Raw genomic sequence first — 21,576 nt, forward strand, 5'->3', positions numbered from 1 at the left:
GCTGTAGGTGTGTTGTAGACTGGAGACCACTGGCGACGATCCTTAGCTCCGAAGGACCAAATGTAACGTACGCGTTACCACGATGAAAGTTTCGCCGGTTCGTCACCCGCGTCTGCCGCAGTCAAGCTTCCCGGCGTAAGTGGGAAGCCGCCCTCCCAGACAGAGCCAAAGACAAAGTCGGAAGGTAGGAGCACAGCTGCGCCGACCGCAAGTCAACCTCAATAGCCCTGAAAAGGACTTTCCACCCGGTCCAAGTGGTGCAGAGAGGCGAAGGCAGTCAGCAGGCAGAGCGGAGCGAAGAGCGAAGTGCAGGAAGGCGAACAGGACGGAGAACGGAATAAAACACGTGTGAACTGTTCAGAGTTAGGAACTCAACTGATTTAATATCTCCAATTGACCGCCTTATAAAGCGGTGCGCGTCGGGCTCCGTGAGTCGGCCATCCCACCCGCGCCGGCTGCCTCGGAGTGGTGGGGGTACTCTTTCCCCGCCACTCGCTACATGCCGCCGGCCGCAGGTGGCGTAAATACGGGCGCTCAATGCCCGTACGGGCCATTTCGTCGGCAGCCGCGACGCGCGCAACATGACATTTACATAATATATTTTTGTACATTTTATTCATTTTAACCTAGCTATTTTTCCCCGGTAATACTGAGGCCAGGCTCGAAAGTGACCATTTTATCTTTATTGAGAGCCCAGCCATCAGTTCTATACATTTACCGGGGATCCTTTCTAATTATTGTATTATTTTAATTTATTCGATTTTACGCGTCCGGAACAACTTGGAACACTTCCATTAATTTATTTGACCAATTGGCGTTTTCTCCTCTAACGGGTATCTTCAGACTGGTAAATATTATACAGTGTTAAAATCATTTATTATTTTTATACAAAACAAAAACAGTTTTCGAAATTGTAATTTTCAAGATGTCCGCCTGGCCGTTGAATTAATGGCCGATTGTAGTTCGGTGAAAAACTACATATTAACAGATATGATTAAACAAGTCGAGTATTTTCACAGAAAATTCTCGATTGTACATAATTCCACATTTATTCCATTAGAATATTTCTAAACAACCACCAATTTGACTTAATTAAAAATTGAAGCAACGACTGAACATATAGACGTCTTTTTAATTAAAAATGTTTGATGTTTTATATCGTTGCTTCAAAATTTTAATGCCCGTATCAAAATCACCTCTAAATAATATTTTTTAATACATGTTTTAATAAGAAAAGATTCTGCTATAGGAAACAAAAAATTTTGTCAATGTGTCGGAAAAAACAATCGGTTAATTTAATAGTTGAAATCGATACAATAACCGGTTGAAGGTATCAAATCAGGTGGTCAAATCATTCAAGACATTACAATAATATGAATGCAGTTTGTCAGGCAGAGTAAAATTGTTTGGGTCATTTTGGCTCGGTAATAATTGCGTTCGTTCGATTCAAATGAAAAATAGCAAAGTCACCTATCTAAATACTACGTGTAATTACAGTGTTGCATATTCGAACATTGAAATGCTCCGAGAAGCGAAGGATTAAGTTAAATTCTAATGGTAACAAGAAGGGAAGCCATGGCAACGAATCCAACACCGCGTTGGGTAATTTCTCAAAACTAGCTGAAAGTTTAATTCTGCTAGAACTATGCAATGTCACGCTAACTGCGCAAATACTTCCATTTCCAGTTTGATGTAGAAGGAATTTATATCTTAATCTTCCATTAGAAATTAATATACGGTATAAATAATATAATTAAATAGATGATCTAATATCACTGTCCCCACCTTGCTTTCGACACAAAATGGACTAAAATGAACATTACCTAAAATCACATTGACTTAAAACACATTCTCGTCTATAGCATCTTTTAAATACTTAATTCATAGAGAGGCAATCACTATATTAATATCACAGTAGTAATGTTTATAGAGAACTCGGTCACCGGACATCCTTGGTCGCCTGGCTGCTGTCCGCGTTGCCGAGGGATCCGATCACTATACTCTCCAGGCAGTTCTTGGTCGGGAGTTCGAGGGAGTTTCTCCTTATAATCGTGTCAGGGTCGGCGGCCAGTTGCGAGTCTTGGAAGAACTTGCATCTTTGGGATTTGCGACCCCATATTCTGGACTGCGCGCGGACCCGCTTCAAGATGGATTTCCCAGGGGGACAGCTCAGCAAGTCCGGGACGTGCTTCCCGCGGGCTTCGCTCTCCGCCGCGAACGCTCGCAGAAGCTTCCACGCCTTCTGAGACGAGTTTCTAGAAGCTCTCCAGCTCCTCTCTGTACTCAAAGAAGACGCCCTCCGCAAGGGCGCTGGGAGCGGACTCATGTCCTCCGAAGACCTCCGACAGCACAACCTGCACAATTCTTCTTTGATCCTCGTGCTTCGGTACGCGAACACGAAAGGGGATATCGTCACTCCCACGAAGAGAGCGTAGATCCCCGTCAGCCCGATCGCAGGAACTACCTGGATCAAGGCCGCGGGGAGTTGGGTGCTCAGAGCGAGAATGATCACTAAAGAGCTAATACGAGCGGCTCTAGATTCTTCCTTGTATCTAAAGAGAGACGCGTTCGATATACGGCATCGCAGAGACGTCATGTAGGAAGAAGCGCATCTCGGAGGAGGAGACGGCACTCGACAGTCGCTGGAGCCGAAGTTGGGGCTGGAGCGGACGGTCTTCAGTCCGGTAGACGGTAACGTCTGCGTGATCTTATAAATATCGTCGTGAGATAATCCTTTCCTTTCTTTCTCATGCGTGAGCTTCAAGCACAAGGGAGCAGGGAACGGTCTGTTGACATCCAATAAAACGCTTCTCAGAGATCGCGACAGCGCCGGTTCGTATATCGGAGGAGGCTGCGCGACAGTAGCACTTTCGCTGCTCTCGCTGCCGACGGACTTCTTGTCGCAACTCATCAAGAGCCCGACGCTTTCTTCCGTTTTGGGGTCTTCCTTCGGCGAGCGGTCGATCTTCAGCGACATCAGCGGTGGCGGCGCAGCGGGCGGCTTGGCGCTCTTATGCGCGGCGACGGAAATCCTCACGTACATCCAGCACACCGCGAGCAGGGAAGAACAAACCAAGACGAGGAAGAAAGAGGAGTTGACGATTCTCGGGATGTCGTAAGCGGCGCTTGTGCCGTGCCGCGCCCCGCAAAGGTTCCACACGCTCGGTCGAGTGCTGGGGACGACGGCGGTGGTCACCGCGAACGCTATCGCCAGCGTCCACTGGATGCAGACCGCCAGCGTGGCTTTGGCGTAGCTGACCTTGGAGTGGTAGTGCAGAGGGTCCGTGACCGCCATGAACTGGTCCCCGGCGATGAGCAGCACGGCGAGGGGCCCGGCCAGGGCGGCCAGGGCGGCGCCCCCCTCGGCGGCTGCGCAGCCAGGGCCCCAGGGCTCCAGCACGGGGTTGAGTATCAGCAGCGCGCCCAAGAACAGGCAGCTGATTAGGTTCCCCGCCAGGAGGTTCATCACGAATCTGAAAAAAAAAAAAATCTTTTAAATTTGTAATCAAATATCGATATTTTCAATGTGTGTTTATGGGCTCGAGCTAAGGATTTTATTAAGGAACACGTGTTGTTTTTTGTGAAAGGTAACGATTGACATGGAAGTTCAAGAACCTACATTTACCCATATTTCTAATATATTTTTGTAGATACAAGATTGAACTCAAGAGGAATTTTATTAACATTTTGAGCACCGGCCGAATACACATAAAACTTACCCTGTGCCCGGCCCATTTTTGTGAAATTTCATGCTTTGTGAAGGGTTTTTTAAAAGTGGCATAATTATGAAAATACTGGGTTAAATCAATTGAAACTCCTCAAATTTATTTGAAACAATTTAACAAGTCATTTTTGTATGATAGTTTTGCCAACATTTGCCTTTATGGAGAGCCACATTGCAATGTTCGCACATATACAGGGTCTCACTCCTTTTTTTGTGCTTTGTATCCGGAGTCCGGAGCCGTGTGAACACGTGATCATAATAACCACGCGTCGTGTCCCGGCCCCGTGTTTCCACGTAATTTACCAGCAGCGAAAAATTATTGATAAAAGTCACTAGATGTCAATAAAATGCACTTTTTTGGACAGCTGGTAAACCACGTGAAAACACGGGACCGGGACGCAACGCGTGGTTATATAATCACGCGTTTACACGGCTCCGGGATACGAGGGGTTAAGACAAATCCTGGTTTAGTATGAACGGGAAAGATATTTTACTTATCCCTATATTTGTGTATTAAAAAAAATAGAAAAGAGAAACCCACAACTAATATTTCCATTTTCGGACCATTTCCTAAAAATCGTAAATAACTGGGAATTGAGTTATAGTGGAGTGGGATTTGAAGATCGGAACTTTGGCCACAACACTACCGCAAGACCACAACTCGGTTTATTTGAAGAAAAAAAGGTAAATTAAATTAAATAGATTATTTGCAATATATCATCATATCAATTATACAGCACAAAATATCTTTATATACTTTCAAGACACCGTATATATGAAGGAATTATGCCTTAAATTAGTTTGGATAAACGGTTTTATTTTTCAGCTCGTGGGAAATAGAGGATATGGAAGAAGTACCACATTATCTTTAACATAATATTTTATTTTTTCTTTCTTATGTTATACAAAAATATTCTAACATAACTATTTTTAATTTTAATTTACTTTGTTTTAATTTACTTTGTTGAAAAAAAAAAATGCGAAACGAACTCCCTCTCTAAACACAAGTATCTACTTTATTAGAGAGGTAGAAACGTTATATATAAGGTGTTCTAAATATTTACCTATTTTGTATTTCAAAAATGTATTTTGTAAAAAAAAAAATATTCAATAAATAAAAAAAAAATAAAAAAAACTATCCATTGTTTATTATAGGAGCAAAAATTCATTAACATATTCTTGTATACCCACGAACAGGCAATGCCTTTGTGGGATTTTTTGTTTACTATTTTTCTATTAATATGTATTTTGTTGATATGCAATTATGCTTTATTTTTTTTAATACTCTGTTTTATTATTATGTTTATTGTTAAAAAAACAAAAAAATAAAATAAAAAATATTTTTAAAAAATAAAAAAAAGTTATGTAAAATACACTACAAAACCTAGACCAATTGAGAACAAAATAAATGTATTTCTTGAAACGGATGGGAAGCGATCCTTGGGCGCCTATTTTTATTACGTTCGCGAAAAAAATATATGAAATGACTGAAGTCTATGCAAAAACTATATTATATGCTAACTATTGTGGGCAACAGGAGATTAAAATTATATAAATGGATTACAAAGACAGCAAAATAAAATATTAAAATTAGTATATGACGTCCCTTATCTAACAGCAACTAAAGAACTCTTTATCATATCCAACATTCTATAACGAGACTAATGAACCAGGGACCAAATTCATTCAATAAACTATTAGACAAAACTCAACTAAATACTCAGACAACCTTTACAGAAGATGTTAAAAATATTTATTTATTTATTAAACTTTTTGTACATAATTTTATTTGTACATTGGCGGGCTTATTGCCAAATGGCAATTTCTTCCAACCAACCAATAAAATAACAGTTTTATTTTTACATTTCAAGTTATAGAACATATTCAATAGAAAAAAAGCTAAAGATATATAAAAATAGAAATAACGTATTTGTTTATAAATTACCTTAAATCAAAACTATTACTCAATGGTAAAAAGGAAAAAAGAGGAAAAAGGAAAAAAGAGGAAAAAGGAAAGGAGGAGAGATTAAGGAAAAGAAAGGAGATGTAATATTATCATTAACAAAAGAATATGAGTTTAAAAAAAGAAAAAATATATTGTTTAATTAATGTAATCCGTAAGGGTTTATAAATAAATTTTTCAAATAATAAAAAAAATAATATAATCTTCTCTAAAAGAACACCGCCAACACATGTTTCAATAATTTGTCTCACTCTGTTCCATTGAAATATTGCGTATCGTATCTTTTTCAACTTATTTTTAAATGTACCTACACTTAAGAAAATATTTAGTTTTATATAAATTATCCTTACACTGTATAATATTCACCAGTCTGAAGATGCCCATTAGAGGGTGAAAGCGCTAATTGGTCAAATAAATAAGTGGGAGTGTACCAAGTATTTTTAAATGAATTTACTTTTTTACATTACAATAGAATTCCATCAAGAATTGTTAATAAATAATTTAAATAAAATAAATATAATTATATATATATATATTGTAACGTAAATATGTCATCTTGCCCCGTTTTTAAGCAACGCGCAAATACTTACGTTTCCGAAAGTATATTTTGAGCAAATGACGCGGTTTCAAAGATTTTTGTTGCCAGATTACGGGCCGATGTTTACCGACACTACAAATTATACTGTCGGAAATGTAAGTATTTTCGCGGTGCTTAAAAACGGGGCAAGATGACATATATACGTTACAATATAAAACGGAATTATTTAGATAATTTACCTTTTTATATATTATACATACTATATGATTATTGACGTATAATGGAATTCTCCTAAACATTGCATGATTATCAAAGTGCATAATCAAGTTTATCCTAATGTCAATATTTATTGCGATACGAGTAAGTATGTAAGAAATGGCAAACCTTAAACCATAATGTAGCTGATTATTTTGCATTTAAATATAAATTATGCACTTTCAAACCACATAGTAGGTACTAGTTAGCCTTCGCTAGGACATTAATATTATTAACAATGTAAATAATAAATATGATGAACTTATAAATGGAGTCTTTGAATTAAATTCTAATAAATGTCATTATAATACTATACATACTTTTGACGTCTTGGAAAATTTCTACCAACCCAGCTTGAAATTCGCAGCCGCAGTGTTAGATCGTTTCCTTATTTTATCGTCGACAAACGGTGCATAGTAAATTGCATTAGTACTGAAATCGCAACAACAATTAAACGCAGTTATGCAGAAAGCAGCCAGCCATAGAAAAGTGAAATTGAGATAAAAGCACCTTTATGAAACGAGTGAACAAAAACACAACAGTTGGAATGTTTTTGACTTTGACAAATGATAAACAATGAATACATTAAATTTGGTAATGTATCCAAAATAAAACAAACGACGATCAGCTTTCCTTACTCTAAAACACCCCGATCTCTATAATAGATAGTCAAATTCGCGACTAAGGTGTTATTGCTAATACGAATCTCATGTTTAATATTCATATTGAATCAGTCCTGAAAAAACAAATTAAATGGTCGGACTCATTATGCGGGCATTGAAACCATTTAAACATGCAGAGACATGAAGAACTTTACAAAACATTTGTTCGTCCCCAGCTAAAATACTGTGCTCCTATTTGGTCACCTTACTATAATGTAAGTATTAATAGACTAGAGAGGCCTAAAACTTTTTTTAAGCAGGTCGACTACCGGGTAAACATTTACTTCTCTAACCACGCGAAAAGTATGCAGTACCATGGAATAAACTCTCTTAAAAATCGAAGAATAATGTCTAGTATTTTTTTTTTAATAACCGTGTCACAAATTCTTAGGATTCTCAAATCGAGTGTTGTATTGACAAATCAATTGAATTTATATAAAAATGTTCAATTTCCTTAAATGTTACATTTGACTTGTGTACAATGCACTTTAAAATATAGACTTCCTGGAATCCATACACCATAACTTATATACACGGATTGATATTTCAAAAGAGACTGGTTTTAACAAATTACAACAGAGATGGAGAATACCTTAAATAAGGGAATATGGAAGACTAGGCATTTACAGGGCTTATGGCCTGTCATTGGCTGGTTGAAGTGGCCACTTTACACACTGTGTAACATTCACCATTTTGCCTATGTTTGAACATCCACATTTCTTCAATTCTTCCATTTGTTGATTTAAGTGAGGTTAAGAGCTGAAACCTTTATTGTTGTGAAGAGATTCATCTGATTGAATTATTTCACATACAAGCCTAGTATTTGAAATAATTAACTCTAACTTCATTTTGATTTGATGCGCCTGAACTACTGAGCTCAATAAAATGAAATATCCAAACTAGAAACCTCAGACAAAACTTACTCTTTTATACCGATAACCATATAACTTACTATGGTTTTCATTCCCCTATGCCCAGAATTCTTAGGTCTGCCAACAAACATACCAGTCTTGATTTCTTTGATAACAAGTTGTCTTCTTTTAAACGATCACTGAATCAAATTCAATTATAAACACCCCTCTCCCGCTTCCACTCCCACAAAGTCTACTATAAACCATTGAGTCTTTCTAATTTTTTAATAATAATTTTCTATGCATAAATGTGTCCATAAAAATACCCACTGGGCGTATATATAAATAAATAAATAAATAGTAACTGTATTTTTTAAAATTAATAAAGTGATTTTAGTATGTATTTGTAATTGTTAAATTGCTAATAAAAAAATACCCTTTGAGACCAAATGCATGTTCAATCGAACATTGCAGTAACTTCTAAACCATTAGGAATAAAAATATAAAAAATACATAAAAAATGTTTAAATAATTTTCTTATCAAGCATCAAATATTTTTTACAACTTCCAGATTTAATTCAGGTTTCAAATGGTTAATAACTCCAATACTTTTTTAATAAAGAAATTTTCTTAATTATATTAAAGTTTATATTACCATTTCTGTCATGTGTTTTTTTTTCGTAATGAACAATGAAATACCTCTATTTTGGTTCCAGTATCGTAGCCTGACCGGATTATCAGGGCAGGCTAAAGAAATGTCAAGGCATGCAAAAAAAAAACATGCCTTACTCTGCTGCGGAGATACACACATTTATTCACGCAGTCTACATGCGTTTTTTCTATTTAGTATGGCTTGGTTTAGTTCTTAAAATTTTATGAACTTGGTCAAATCGGACGCATAAAAAATGAGGCCAAAACAGAATAGATAATATACATGTACCAGGTACCTTCGTTTAATCTTAAATAAAGAATTCGTCTTAAGAGTAAAGTTAGGTCAGCTATTAACCATTTATACTGGTATAATTTATATCTTCAAGCATTCTCAAATAGTTGTTTTACAAATCTGTTAAGGCTGTGGTCTGATGAAAAGTAAAAAAATCGTACGATTTAGCCATTATAAAACGCCGTTTTTTTTTCAAAATTGCTCAATGAGAAAATTCGGCGTATTTAATTTTTTTTTTGTTAAAATACTATTAATCTAAGCCAAATATATATTTTTATTTTTTTTATATATCGTATTATCACTGCTATGATTTTTTAAAGATTTCTATTTCTGAAATAACTCCGCGTGTGACGTCAGAGATTTTTCGGCGTGCGTGCATGAAAAGATGTATGAATGTAGAGGGAGCGAGGTCTGTATGCAAAGACAGAGTGATATGACATTCTTTCCTCTCTGCCTACACCCCTACGGGGAAACGGCGTGATGGTTCGTTTGTAAACGGCTCTTAAATTTCTTCTTGGACCAGCTGCTCTTATCAATATTCCATATTTGAGAATCTTTGATCAGGGACATCCCGCTTTAATAACGAATGTCAATCTGTATTACAAGAGCATCACACAAAACGAAATGACCACAAATTGGTTTTATTGCTTTTTATTACGGCATCATTCAAAATGGCGGACGTGGGGACACAAGTCTTGTAGATCGCTCCCGTTACACCGTGCGAAAATATACCAACAAAGGCCTTACTCATAACTGGTATAAACTTACGCCTTGGCATAGTGATATAACGAAGAACTGTACAATATATACCAGGCCCCGAGTATCTCGGCATATATGAAGTAGCTTAGATTAAGATGGGCCGGACATGTACAGAGAATGCCTGATTCACTTGTTCCTAAAAGATTAATGAGCGGACAGCCGGGTGGAAGGAGATCAGTGGGAAGACCCAGGATATGGAAGGATGAAGTGAAAAAGGATGCAGCGCAGTTTCTCCAGGTGGCAAATTGGAAGACGGCGGCTGAGGACAGACAGAGCTGGAGGCGAAAGTTGCAGGAGGTCAAAGCTCGATATAGGCTGTAGCGCCATCGAAGAGAGAGGCATAGTGGTAGACTTTGCAACTCCCCGGTGCAAAGTAGATTTGAAAGTGGCTCGATAATTTGGGAGCCACATGAACTGAAGTACCCTCTTATGATATAAATAATCCAAAAGAAGTTTCTGATATCTCTCTACGTGAGAGAGCGCAGGTATTATCTTTGGCTCTACCCGACCGAGTTTCTCCGGGGCATGCTTGGCTACAATAGTTTAGAGACTAGAAGGAAAGTGTATTTGACTGCACACATTTATTGACTGTTGCGCGGTATGGTTGATAATTCTGAAATTTTGATGAGCATTGGTTTGTATGTTGCTGATAATTACCAAAGACAGCGTCAGCATAGATTGTTTCATACTCCGATATACAGGACCAACATGCCGATGGTTATACCTGTAGGAAGGGCTACCGCCATGCCGAGCAACATCGCTCTGGATGTTGATCTGTTCCATGTATTTGAAGGGGTTTTCGGAGCAGGATTCTCCTATTTCGACAAGAGTCTTATTATGTATTTTTTTTTATTTTTATAATACATACGTCTTTAATTTTATTTTGTTATCTATATTTATTTTTAATAAATGAATCGAATCGAATTGAATATTATAATGATGCGAATACCATCCTAATTATTACTACTGCTACCATCACGCAATTAGGCAGAGAGGATGGACCGCCACCTACGTCTATCCTGACATCCATTTCTAGCTTCTTCCAAATTTATCCATCTTGTTATACAATTCCTTCGGTACTGCCTGTTTTTGACATGACTGGAAGATTTATTGCAATGGCAATCCAATGAAGAAGTTGAGTCCAACGGGAAATTGGATATAAAAAATGTTTTATTACGCGCGGTTAAAGCATTAAACTATAGGGCAAAGTTTGTTAAAATGTATGAAATAAATAATAATAAATATTTTAATAAAAACAAAATACTTTGAACGACGTCAGTAGTTCATATGAATCAAATAATGACGAGAGAGTTGTGAGTTATTTCTGGATTACGGTAAGTCAACGACCAATCGGCAGAACTGACCAAGGAGAAGCGGAAGGGAACTTGAGACGTCACACGCGGAGTAATTTCAGAAATACAAAACGTAAAAAAACATATCACCGATAATACGATGCATTAAAATAAAAATTTGGCTTAGTTTTAGTCAGAAAAAAACAGAACTTCCACACAAATAAAACCTTTAATTTTTTTCTTTTAATTGGCGGGAGTTTCACTCGCGACGCCAGTTTTACAGTTAACCGTTTAACCCACTGCGCCACGGCGCCTGCCGATGAGACTGATCACCTTATTTTATTTATTTATTTTATTTGTATTTATTTAAAAAAAAAAAAAAACAGCCATGTTAGCAAAAATACAATATTTACAAATAAACCAAAATTATAGGCCAATTATAGTTTTCTATACATTACTAAATACAATGTCAAAAAAAAAAGAAAAAAAAGCGTACATTTAAAAAGCCACCCCGCATCATTCCACACGTAAAAAAAAAACAATAATTAAGAAATAGTAAAAAAATAAAAGAAAAAGATTTTTGTTTACTCGGACTTAAAAATCCGTTCGCCCCGCCGCCGGATCTGCCATCCATACGGAGTAAACCCAGATCAGCATATTATATTCAATGTAACAAAAATGACCCAGAAACGCGGCAAATTGGAGTACCGATGCAGTGCCCTATGCGCCACTGGGTGTGGATAACGAAATGATGGTGATACACAGTTAGAAATACGATTAATTGAGATGTCAAATCTTGAGCAAACACCATATTCGTTTTGAAGGCAATTTTATGACAATTTCGATCTTGAAATATTTAGTTTCGTTAACTTGATTGACCTTCAGCACATGCTTTGCACAGCACTACGCCCACCTGTGCACATGGAAATCAGTTCTAAATATATCTTTATCATGTTAAAACCCACAGACAGTTACATAATGCTGGGCGAGCGGTACACTGGCCAATCAAGGATCGGCCATTCAAATTTAGAACCTCTATTCTCTATTCAAATTGAGCTGTTTGAATTTAGAATAAGTCGGCTGTTTTCCGGTTTTCCGAATGAGGAAGGCGAGTGTTGCGGGAAATCGGATAAAAATATGGATTTTTGGCCACACCAAAATAATATTAAATTCAATACATTGTTAAAAGTCATATTCCTACATTAGTAACCCCTCTGTTGGTGAGAAGACCGGAGTTTGACGTTTGCAAAAAGAATGCCGAATTAAAAAAAATACGAATTCAACTATAAACAAGTACCTAGGTTCCTACTTAAATTCAATATTTGAATATTATCAATTTTTAGTTTTGGAATTTAATCACCTACAAGTACCTAGGTACCTAATTATCAATGAAAAGTCTTTTGACAACGTTCGGGCAGGACAACGTCTGTCGGGTCCGCTAGTTGTATTATAATTATGTTTGATTAAATATACCTATTGTGCGAAGCCCATCACATGACGTCTGAGATGACGTAATAAAAATACGGATCGACATGTCGGTTGATAAAAATTCGCCACGCCGAGGAAGGTAGAGATAGTAGAAAAGTTATGTGTACCGTCTCGATATATACCGATGCAGATAGCGTTTGTAATTGCGGCCCAGGGCCCGTATTACGCTTACACTAGGAAATAAACATTTATCTTTAATTTTGTCTACAAAGTAAAATTAAGTTTTCAATAATGAAAATATAATATGTATACAATTTTTTTTTAAACTGTTCAGTTATAATATCGATTTACTTTATACCGTCTCGATATGTACCGATAAAGATAGCCTTCATAATCGCGGCCCTGGGAGTGTACGGCTGATCACCTCACCTACATGTCACAGATGATCGATAAACTCAAAATATCGCTGATGTTGAAAATCATCTGATGACGAATCGAGGCACATACGAGTATATTATAACTAGAGCCCAAACCAGCTAAGTATAGTCGGGGTCTACGTTTAAGGCGCACGGAAGAAATACGGTAGTGTGTGACGCTGACCGGTTGGGTTTAGATAAAAAAATAACCAGAACGAAAATTTAAAAATAAACTGGTCAATATTTACGAATATTACAATTATTTTATTAACATATACAGCACAAACGTCTTTTTCAAAAATTATAATATTAATATATTTTTTCAAGATTTAAAAACAAAAATAAAACCCTAAAATTATATTACACATCCAAAAGAAGTGTAAAACAATTAAAAAATAAATATAAAAATCAAATTAGATAGTAAAATATTTTAAAGGATTAATATAACAAGAAAACCATAAAGCTCTGTTTCATAAAAAAAACGCACACAATACTATTTACATATGATTTCATCATCCAAGAAGATCTTGGTCGTCTATTTGATTACTGTAATAAAAATCAATTGTACATTAATGCCTCAAAATGTTATTCAATGACATTTACTAAACGTACAAAAACTTTTACGCACAATTATACGATCAAAGATAATTCCAAGATGTAGCGAGATTAAAGACTTGGGAGTTATTCTTGATAATAGATTGCTGTTCGGGTCTCATATAAATTCTATTGTTGAAAAAGCTTACCAAATGCTGGGCTTCTTTTTAAGAATTTCCAAACCTCAAAAAACCAAATACATCAAAAACTTTATACAACACTTTTGTACGTAGTAATTTGGAGTTTGCATCCATTGTGAGGAGCCCACAATACGTCACAAACATAGAAAGGATTGAAAATGTTCAATGAAAATTTTTAAAATACCTAGATCATAAAAACAATAAAACGCTTTGTACTTACAGCCAATCTGCCAAACAAAATGGATTTTTTACCCTTGAAAATAGACGCACTGTATCTGAATTATGCTATTAACATAAATTATTTAATAATAAAGTAGACTCTTTTGACCTACTCTCCAAAATTAATCTTAATGTCCCCTTTTGCGTGACAAGAAATAAGTATTTATTCCATCTGCCAGTCTGTAGCCACTAACTATACACAATACTCTTTCCTCTATCGTTCTTGCTCTAACTATAATGCTTTTTTTTCATCTATTGATATATTTAACACGCTCCTTAATTTATTAAAAAATAAATTAAGACTCATTCTTTTTGGCTGCGATACGATTCCACTTGCTTTTTAATAATGCTCACACTTACACATACCTGAACACTTACTCCTACACAAATACACACAAACACACCTCTACATACTCTCCTCTCATACTAATACACATAAACACACCCTTTTGTTGTACCACAATTTTATATGTATAATTTTTATTTAGAAACTTCGCTGGTCTGTCTTTAAACCGTATTTTCAATAAAATGTTATTATATCACTGACGACCATTTTTTTTTTTTAAAAATAAATTATCATCATTCCCTTTCCGCACCCAATGGTGCACAGGGCACTGCAATGGCGCACCAATCGCAGCGTATCTTGAACATTTTAGTTACATGAAGGTAAGATGATCAGTCTCACGCTTCAGGTACTAGTCCAGGGACTATGAAATATTTTTAGTGTAAAACCACTCTTTCAAATAAATATTTTATATCAACTATGTCGGGAATCGAACCAGAGACCTCTTGCATGGTAGGCAAACAAGCTGACTATTACAAAAAAGAAACAAAAAATCAAACCTAAAAAATATACAGGGTGTTCTTAAAACCCTGTCACACCCGAAACCACGATGATCAGTAAGAGCAAGAAGACATATTGGCACATTAAAATAAATTTTTAGAACGAATAAAATTTAAAAAAATAAAATATTAAAAAAACAAATGGTTGCTAACTTCTGCAGGAGAGAAACGCGGAGGGGGGGTCTGACACACCTTTAACGCGGCCGCACCCCCCTTGCTTCTCCCCTGCAGAAGTAAGTAACCATTTGTTATTTTTAATATTTAATTTTTACAAATTTTCTTCGTTCTAAATATTTTTTTAATATGCCAATATGTCTTCTTGACCATGCTGATCATCGTGGTTTCGGATGTGACAGGGTTTAAAGAACACCTGTATAACACATTCCGTAGAAAATAATACATTCTTGAATTTCAAGGCGCCAATTTTTATCGAAACTCAACCGGGCAGCGTCGTAACATATTACCGCATTTCTCCCGCACGCCTTGAACGTAGACTCCGGCTTCAGCAACGAGATGTAGAATAGGTGATTCATAATTCAAGCCGCGATATGTGTATACATATTTACGATTAGTACACAAGCCTAATAATAGGGTAATAAATTATACACTTTACACAAATTAGAAAGAGTGGAGGCAGTTGATTTGGTAGGAACGAGATACAAAAATCGACATGACAAAATGTATTCTTTGGGCGGTGGACTTCAGAACGAGAGCACTCGATATATTTATACATGGATGCTGATATTAGCAGTTCACAGTGGAGTCCTGGGCCTCGATTATGATGGGAAGATTTATTCATTTATTCATTCAAAATTACAAAATTAAATATTTATGAACTTATTAAGGCTTTTTAGGCTATGCCCGTGTCAAGACACAATAAAAAACAATAAAAATACATGGTAAAATTAATTAGATCAAATTATAATGACATAGAATCGCAATCTAGAAAAAAAGGTAAATGTAATAAATAATCGAATTCCAATGAATACAATGCAAAAAAGATAATCAGAAATAATTTTTTAAATATAAATTATACAATTTAAGAATCACACATAATCAAATATACAAAATAGTGGTATCATTAAAATCAACAAAATAATAGTAAAATATAGTAGTATTAAAAAAAAAACAATAAGAGCATCATTTAAATCAACATAAAAAGAATATATATATAAAAGCATAATTGAAATGATAATTGAGTTATGTTTTCTAGAAATTCACTCAATACTATAGTAAGAAATAGGAGCAATAAATCATATGCCAAATAATAGTACGAACTAAATTAAATTATACAAAAATACATAATAAGAAAAACATAAAAATTATCAATATATATAAAAAGCAAATAAAAGTAAAACGTATGGAAGGAAAGCAGATTTGTAAATTTTTGCTAATCTCGAACATTAAAAAAATTGACAACCTCGTAGTCAATAAAGTAGTCATACCTTTACCTTCGTGGTATAGTAGAAGCAGAGGCGGTTCCTTAGTATGGGCATAAGTGCAGTGCACTGCCAAGTAAAAAATTGTGTAAATAAATTAGTAATTTTATTGATAGTAAAAATATGCTATAGAAACAGAAATTCGCTGCAAAAATTATACTCGTCAGCATCATAATATTCAATACTAGCGCCAAAAGATCTAGCGAAATCGACTCTAGCGGACGATTTTCTCATCTTGTCTACGCATGCGCAATCGTCCCAGTGAATATTCTGTTTTGCACAATCCTTTACCCTGAATCTGTATGAAATAAATAAGAAACACTTAGATCCATTGTGGATTTTTTTGTTGCAACTGGTGGGAATCGAAATGGTGGGGCCTGATAATGTCGTTGGTCCATGTCAATGACCACTTGAAGTGAGCAACCGACAGAATTAAGGGTAATTTAAATGTCTAGTTGCCAACTGACATCAGACAATCATTGTATCAGATGGAATATGACTCCTACACCACATAATTGGCCAGCTGAGTGTACCGTGACATTCAAATGTACAACGTATACTTTCATCTTTGTCATTTTTTAAAAAGCGTAAAAGATAATATCCGTACCTTAAAGCTAAAATGCTGGTAGTCACATTTGGTAAATTGTTCAGGAGAGCGGTTTAAAGTTGTAAAACTGTTTCAAATGTATCTCTCGAAGTAAAAACACAATTTTATGCTGTTTTTGGATTAATAGGCTTTTGATAAGAATAGTTTTTAAAAAAACATTTAAATAACTATGAGACTTCAATGTTTTTTGTTCTAACCGGCCCGCGCCCTAATTCCTCCTCTGACTTTAGTAAAAAAAGTAATGTAGAATATTTAATAAAAAACAATGTATTTATAAAAGTTTTTTTAAGCAAAAACATAAAATTACGTGCCATTAATTAAAACATGAATTATTTATGAATATAGCAGGTAAATATAAATTTAACGACATGATATTAATAGCAATAAAACAGAAATTGAAAGTAAACAGTATGTGAAAAAAAGCAAAGTAAAATGATGATATTAACGGCAAAAAAAAATGACTAAGTGGTTCAGTATGGTAGATTATGACAATAAGAATTGATCTTGTGCAAAATCCTTCGCTGCGTCAGAGGTAGTTTGTTGTAAACATTGTGGAATTTATTCGGTATCCACTGCTTTAATACCAGCAAACCATTGAATTTTGTTGAAAGCGCGAGTATTATTACTGCACTACTGGTGTTTTAGAACAAGCTATTTCAGTAGTGGTATACCGGATGACTCCAATGTTTTTAGCATTAATAGAATCCGAATATATGAGCTAAATGACATTCACACATGACTCAATTTTGCAAAAAAAGTGACTTCCAGCTTTTCAGCGTTAACGTACAGATATATCAATTCATACTTCCATGATAATTTTATAAATAAAGAATATAAATGATGGATGTCAACTTTTCTGCGTTTTAAACTCATAATGCCATCTTACGGCAGTTCACAGAATCTGCATTTCTGTTTAATAAAATTTGGCATCAAGGCTGTACTTTCCAAGATATGGATAGATGCCAGTTAAAAACTGGAAATAAAGCGATAATTTAATATAAATGACAACTATTTCTGTACCTTGGAGGATAAAATACGGGAGTCCACTTTTTGCAAGTTAAAAAATGCAGAAATTATCGTTATCAGCTATTTTATACGTGTCATATAAATGTGTTTTTAAGTTGAAATAAAAATCAGAAGTCCACTTTGTTTTAATGCAAAAAACATCAGTTGTCCCCGGATACGGTATTTGAATATCTATTATTACTTTCAAAATAATAATTCTTTTACACTGAAAGTTCTTTAGAGATTGAAATTATTTTGGTTCAAAAGTTAAAATGTTTTGAAAAATCGTACATTTACAAATTCTCTTTTCCTGACAATTTCGTTCAATGTGACTGACGTGGTTTATCCTTTAAGGTACAGATTTCAGATGATCTAAAACATTTTAGGCTGTTTACATTAAGCAGCTTCCTTTATATTTACGTATATATTATGTTTATATTAATGTCCAAGAGAATTTCTTTATTTGACGTCAGTCCTTTATATCCTGTACCCTTCAAAGTTAGTTAGTTTTTTTGCATAGCGATATTTGGAAGACCGGCAATCAATACAGGCTACTTATTATCCCAAAAAAATATTCATTCCATTGGGAAATTATTATTGTCAAATGACAAAATTAATTAATTGACTAATTATATAAATGATATATATTGTATATTATAAAATAGCAATTAGCAAAAATGTACAAATCTGCTTTCCTTCCATACTATTACTTTTATTTGCTTTTTATATATCTTGATATTTTTATGTTTTTTCATTACATATTTTTGTATTATTTGATTTAGTACGTACTATTATTTGGCATATGATTTATTGCTCCTATTTCTTATATTTCTTACTATAGTATTGAGTGAGTTTCTAGAAAACATATCTCAATTATCATTTCAATTATGTTTATATATAAACATTCATTTTCTGTTGATTTCAATGATACTCTTATTTTGTTTTTTTAATACTACTATATTTTACTATTATTTTGTTGGTTTTGACGATACCATTATTTTGTATATTTGATTATGTGCGATTCTTAATTTGTATAATTTATATTATAAAAATTATTTCTGATTATCTTTTTTGCATCGTATTCTTGAGAACTTTATTATTTATTACTTAAACCTTTTTTTCTATATTCTTATTATATTGCATCACATGTCATTACAATTTAATCTAATTAATTTTACTATGTATTTTTATTGTTAATTATTATGGCTTGACACGGGCATAGCCTAAAAAGCCTCAATAAGTTAATTATTATTTAAGCTAGTGTAATTTTGAATGAATAAAAAATAATAATAAACCTCCCTAATACCATGGAAGCGAAGCCGGTAAGCTAGTAAGCTAGAAATTTACAATAATATTTTTTTTTTTTTCCGACTCTAACAACATTTAAAAAAAAAACGTTGTATTGTGTATCTATGTATTTAGATTTTTTCTCACTATGGCGAAAGCAGTGTGTTGGCCACTGGTGACGTAATTGAATGATGATTGAGAGTGTGACATTAAGGTGACGAGACTGCGCATGCGCTCACCCAAGTGTCACGTGTCACGTGGTCGGAAGGTCAGGGAGTGTCATTCTAACTGTCGCAGTCGGTCAAATACTTTGATGATAACGGCCCTAATCGGAGCCACCAACAACGCTGTAGACTCTAATGGGTGCTTCATTATTCATTTGAGACGGACGAATTAAATCGTGAATTTATTGAAAATGGAGGAGGTCTGAAAAAGCCGAATTATAATAGGGTGAAGAAAAGGCAGTTGAATTTGTGAGCATGCAGTTAGAATGTAGTACAATTAAACAACTATTTAGATAAGGGCCTCGTGGTGTACTGGTCAGCAGGTTTGCCTACCATGCAAGAGGTCTCGGGTTCGATTCCCGACATGGTTAATATGAAACATATATGTAAATGGTGTTTTAGACCAGAATATTTAGTAAGACTGGTCATCTTACCTTCATGTTACGAAAAAATGATCGAGATACGTTGCGATTGGTGTACCAATGCAGTGCCCAAGCTCCATTAAGTGCGGAAAGGGAATGATGATTAGATTAATTATTCTCAAATACCCGGAAAAAAGGTTTTAAGAGTCTCGGTTGATTGAAGAAGAATGAAAGGTAGAAAAGGTTAATTATATTTGGTAGATCAATGAAAGGTTGCAAGAATTTTGGTGAAAAAACTGGTTAACTAGATAAAATTAGACCAGATTTTAAGAATTTTGGTAAAATACTTGGTGAACTGGATGAATGTAGACTAGAAATAGCTTGCAAGAATCATCGTGAGACGATATAATTAGGGGAATTCTCTAATGGGACGAATAATAATTAGAAGAATCTGACCAAGCCTAAATCAAGCAGCAGGAGTTTAAGTAATTCTAAGTTAAGAATGTGGTAGAATAACGGATGAACTTAGATAAATCCCATGAGAGATCACGAATGCATAGCAAAAACGTTGGTAGACTATGCGAAACCAGATGAATTCCCAAGTATAGAAAAAATAAATAGTAGGAATTCGGGTGAAAAGATAGATAAGCAAACGAGATGAATTCCATAGAGACCAAGAAAAAGGGATTTGTGGAAGATTACAAATAACACGTGTCTTCCAAGGACAGCTGGAATAATAAGAACTTAGATAAATACCCAGATTATGTGCGAAAAATCCTGTCTTGACCCCGGTAAACCTCTATAATAATGAGCAGAGCATCGAGAAAGTGAACAGCTTGAAATACTTGGGAGTTCACATAACTGAGAATGGTATCATGCTAAAAGAACTCGCAACCCGCTTGGGAATTGCTGGAGCAACTTAACAACAAGCTGGTTCTAGTTTTTACTCGGTCAAAACGAGATGCTGATTATTTAACTCTCGTATAATGCCAGTACTCTTACGGATATGGGTAAGAATCTTGGCACCTTACCGAAATTTAAAACTTCTGAGTTTTAAGAGTAAGGTGGTTTGATTTTATAATTAACATTAAAGTCCGAGAACAAACGCAGCAGTCTACTATAACAAGCGTTTTGAGGATGCGGCGGTCGGCCTGGTTTGAACACGCTGGTGCTACGCATGCCTCAGGAGATCCTTAACCCAAGTTACCACAATTACGGGCTCCCGCCGTCTTAGAAGGCCATCGATAACAATCTTTCGGCTTTATTCGGCGGAACTAAGGGACGTGGGAGGAGGCGAGGGTGTTAGCTGGCGATAGGGTCTCTTGGAGGCGTCTTATGATGTCCACCAACTCCAGTTAGAGAGATGATGTGGAAAAAAGAAGACAAATACATTGATAGAATGTAACAATTTGACCAACTTGTAAAGAGCCGCACCAAGAGCCGCAACTTGTAAAAGAACGGCACCTTTCTTCTCAGAATTTCCCCTTAGCTTTGCCAAGCGCTGTATAAAACAAAATACGCAGCAGCGTTGGGAGGATCATTATCGCGCTTCTTTACAGGTAAAATGTTTTTCCCAACTCTGGCTGATGCAGCAAACTTCCATCGTCATCACGAAAGTACTTTCAAAACGACCCAAATCTTTACCGGACAAGGAGCTATACTTATATAGGTTTAAATGAAGGAATGATAACTTTTGTCCATGCGATGATATTTCTTCACAGAGTATCGAACATCTGTAATTTCAGTGTTCATTTTTCAGTTTACAACGCCATAATCTTGAAGCCGAATGCAGGAAAGATGGAATATCTTTAACAGATATTCACATTGTCGTTAAAAGTAGTTATCACGCGCCTTTGTTCTTAGACTTAAAATTGTGATTGAACTCATAAAGGTAATAAACCAAAATCAGTGAGCAAAAATACCATTTCCAAGATAAAAAATAACGGAATTTTCCGAGTACCTTAGCCTTGTACATGACACTTAAGGCTATTAAATACAGGGGTCCAAACATACATAAAAAAAACA

The 21,576-nt window shown here is 35.2% G+C and overlaps 1 protein-coding gene across 1 annotated transcript in view; it reads right to left on the reverse strand.

Annotated features, from left to right (window-relative positions):
* Positions 1–1,857: 1,857 nt before the first annotated feature.
* Positions 1,858–21,576, reverse strand: part of LOC148273726 (uncharacterized) — a 101,813-nt gene continuing 82,094 nt past the window's right edge. Inside the window, exon 2 of the mRNA XM_088238303.1 lies at positions 1,858–3,473. Within this exon, the coding sequence (XP_088094429.1) occupies positions 1,940–3,473 (1,534 nt within the window). The 3' untranslated portion in view covers positions 1,858–1,939. The remainder of the gene's footprint in view (positions 3,474–21,576) is intronic.

This window comes from Micrasema longulum, unplaced genomic scaffold, assembly GCF_059751315.1.
Source record: "Micrasema longulum isolate JH-2025_06_02 unplaced genomic scaffold, ASM5975131v1 h1tg001856l, whole genome shotgun sequence".
NCBI classification, from domain to species: Eukaryota; Metazoa; Arthropoda; class Insecta; order Trichoptera; family Brachycentridae; genus Micrasema; species Micrasema longulum.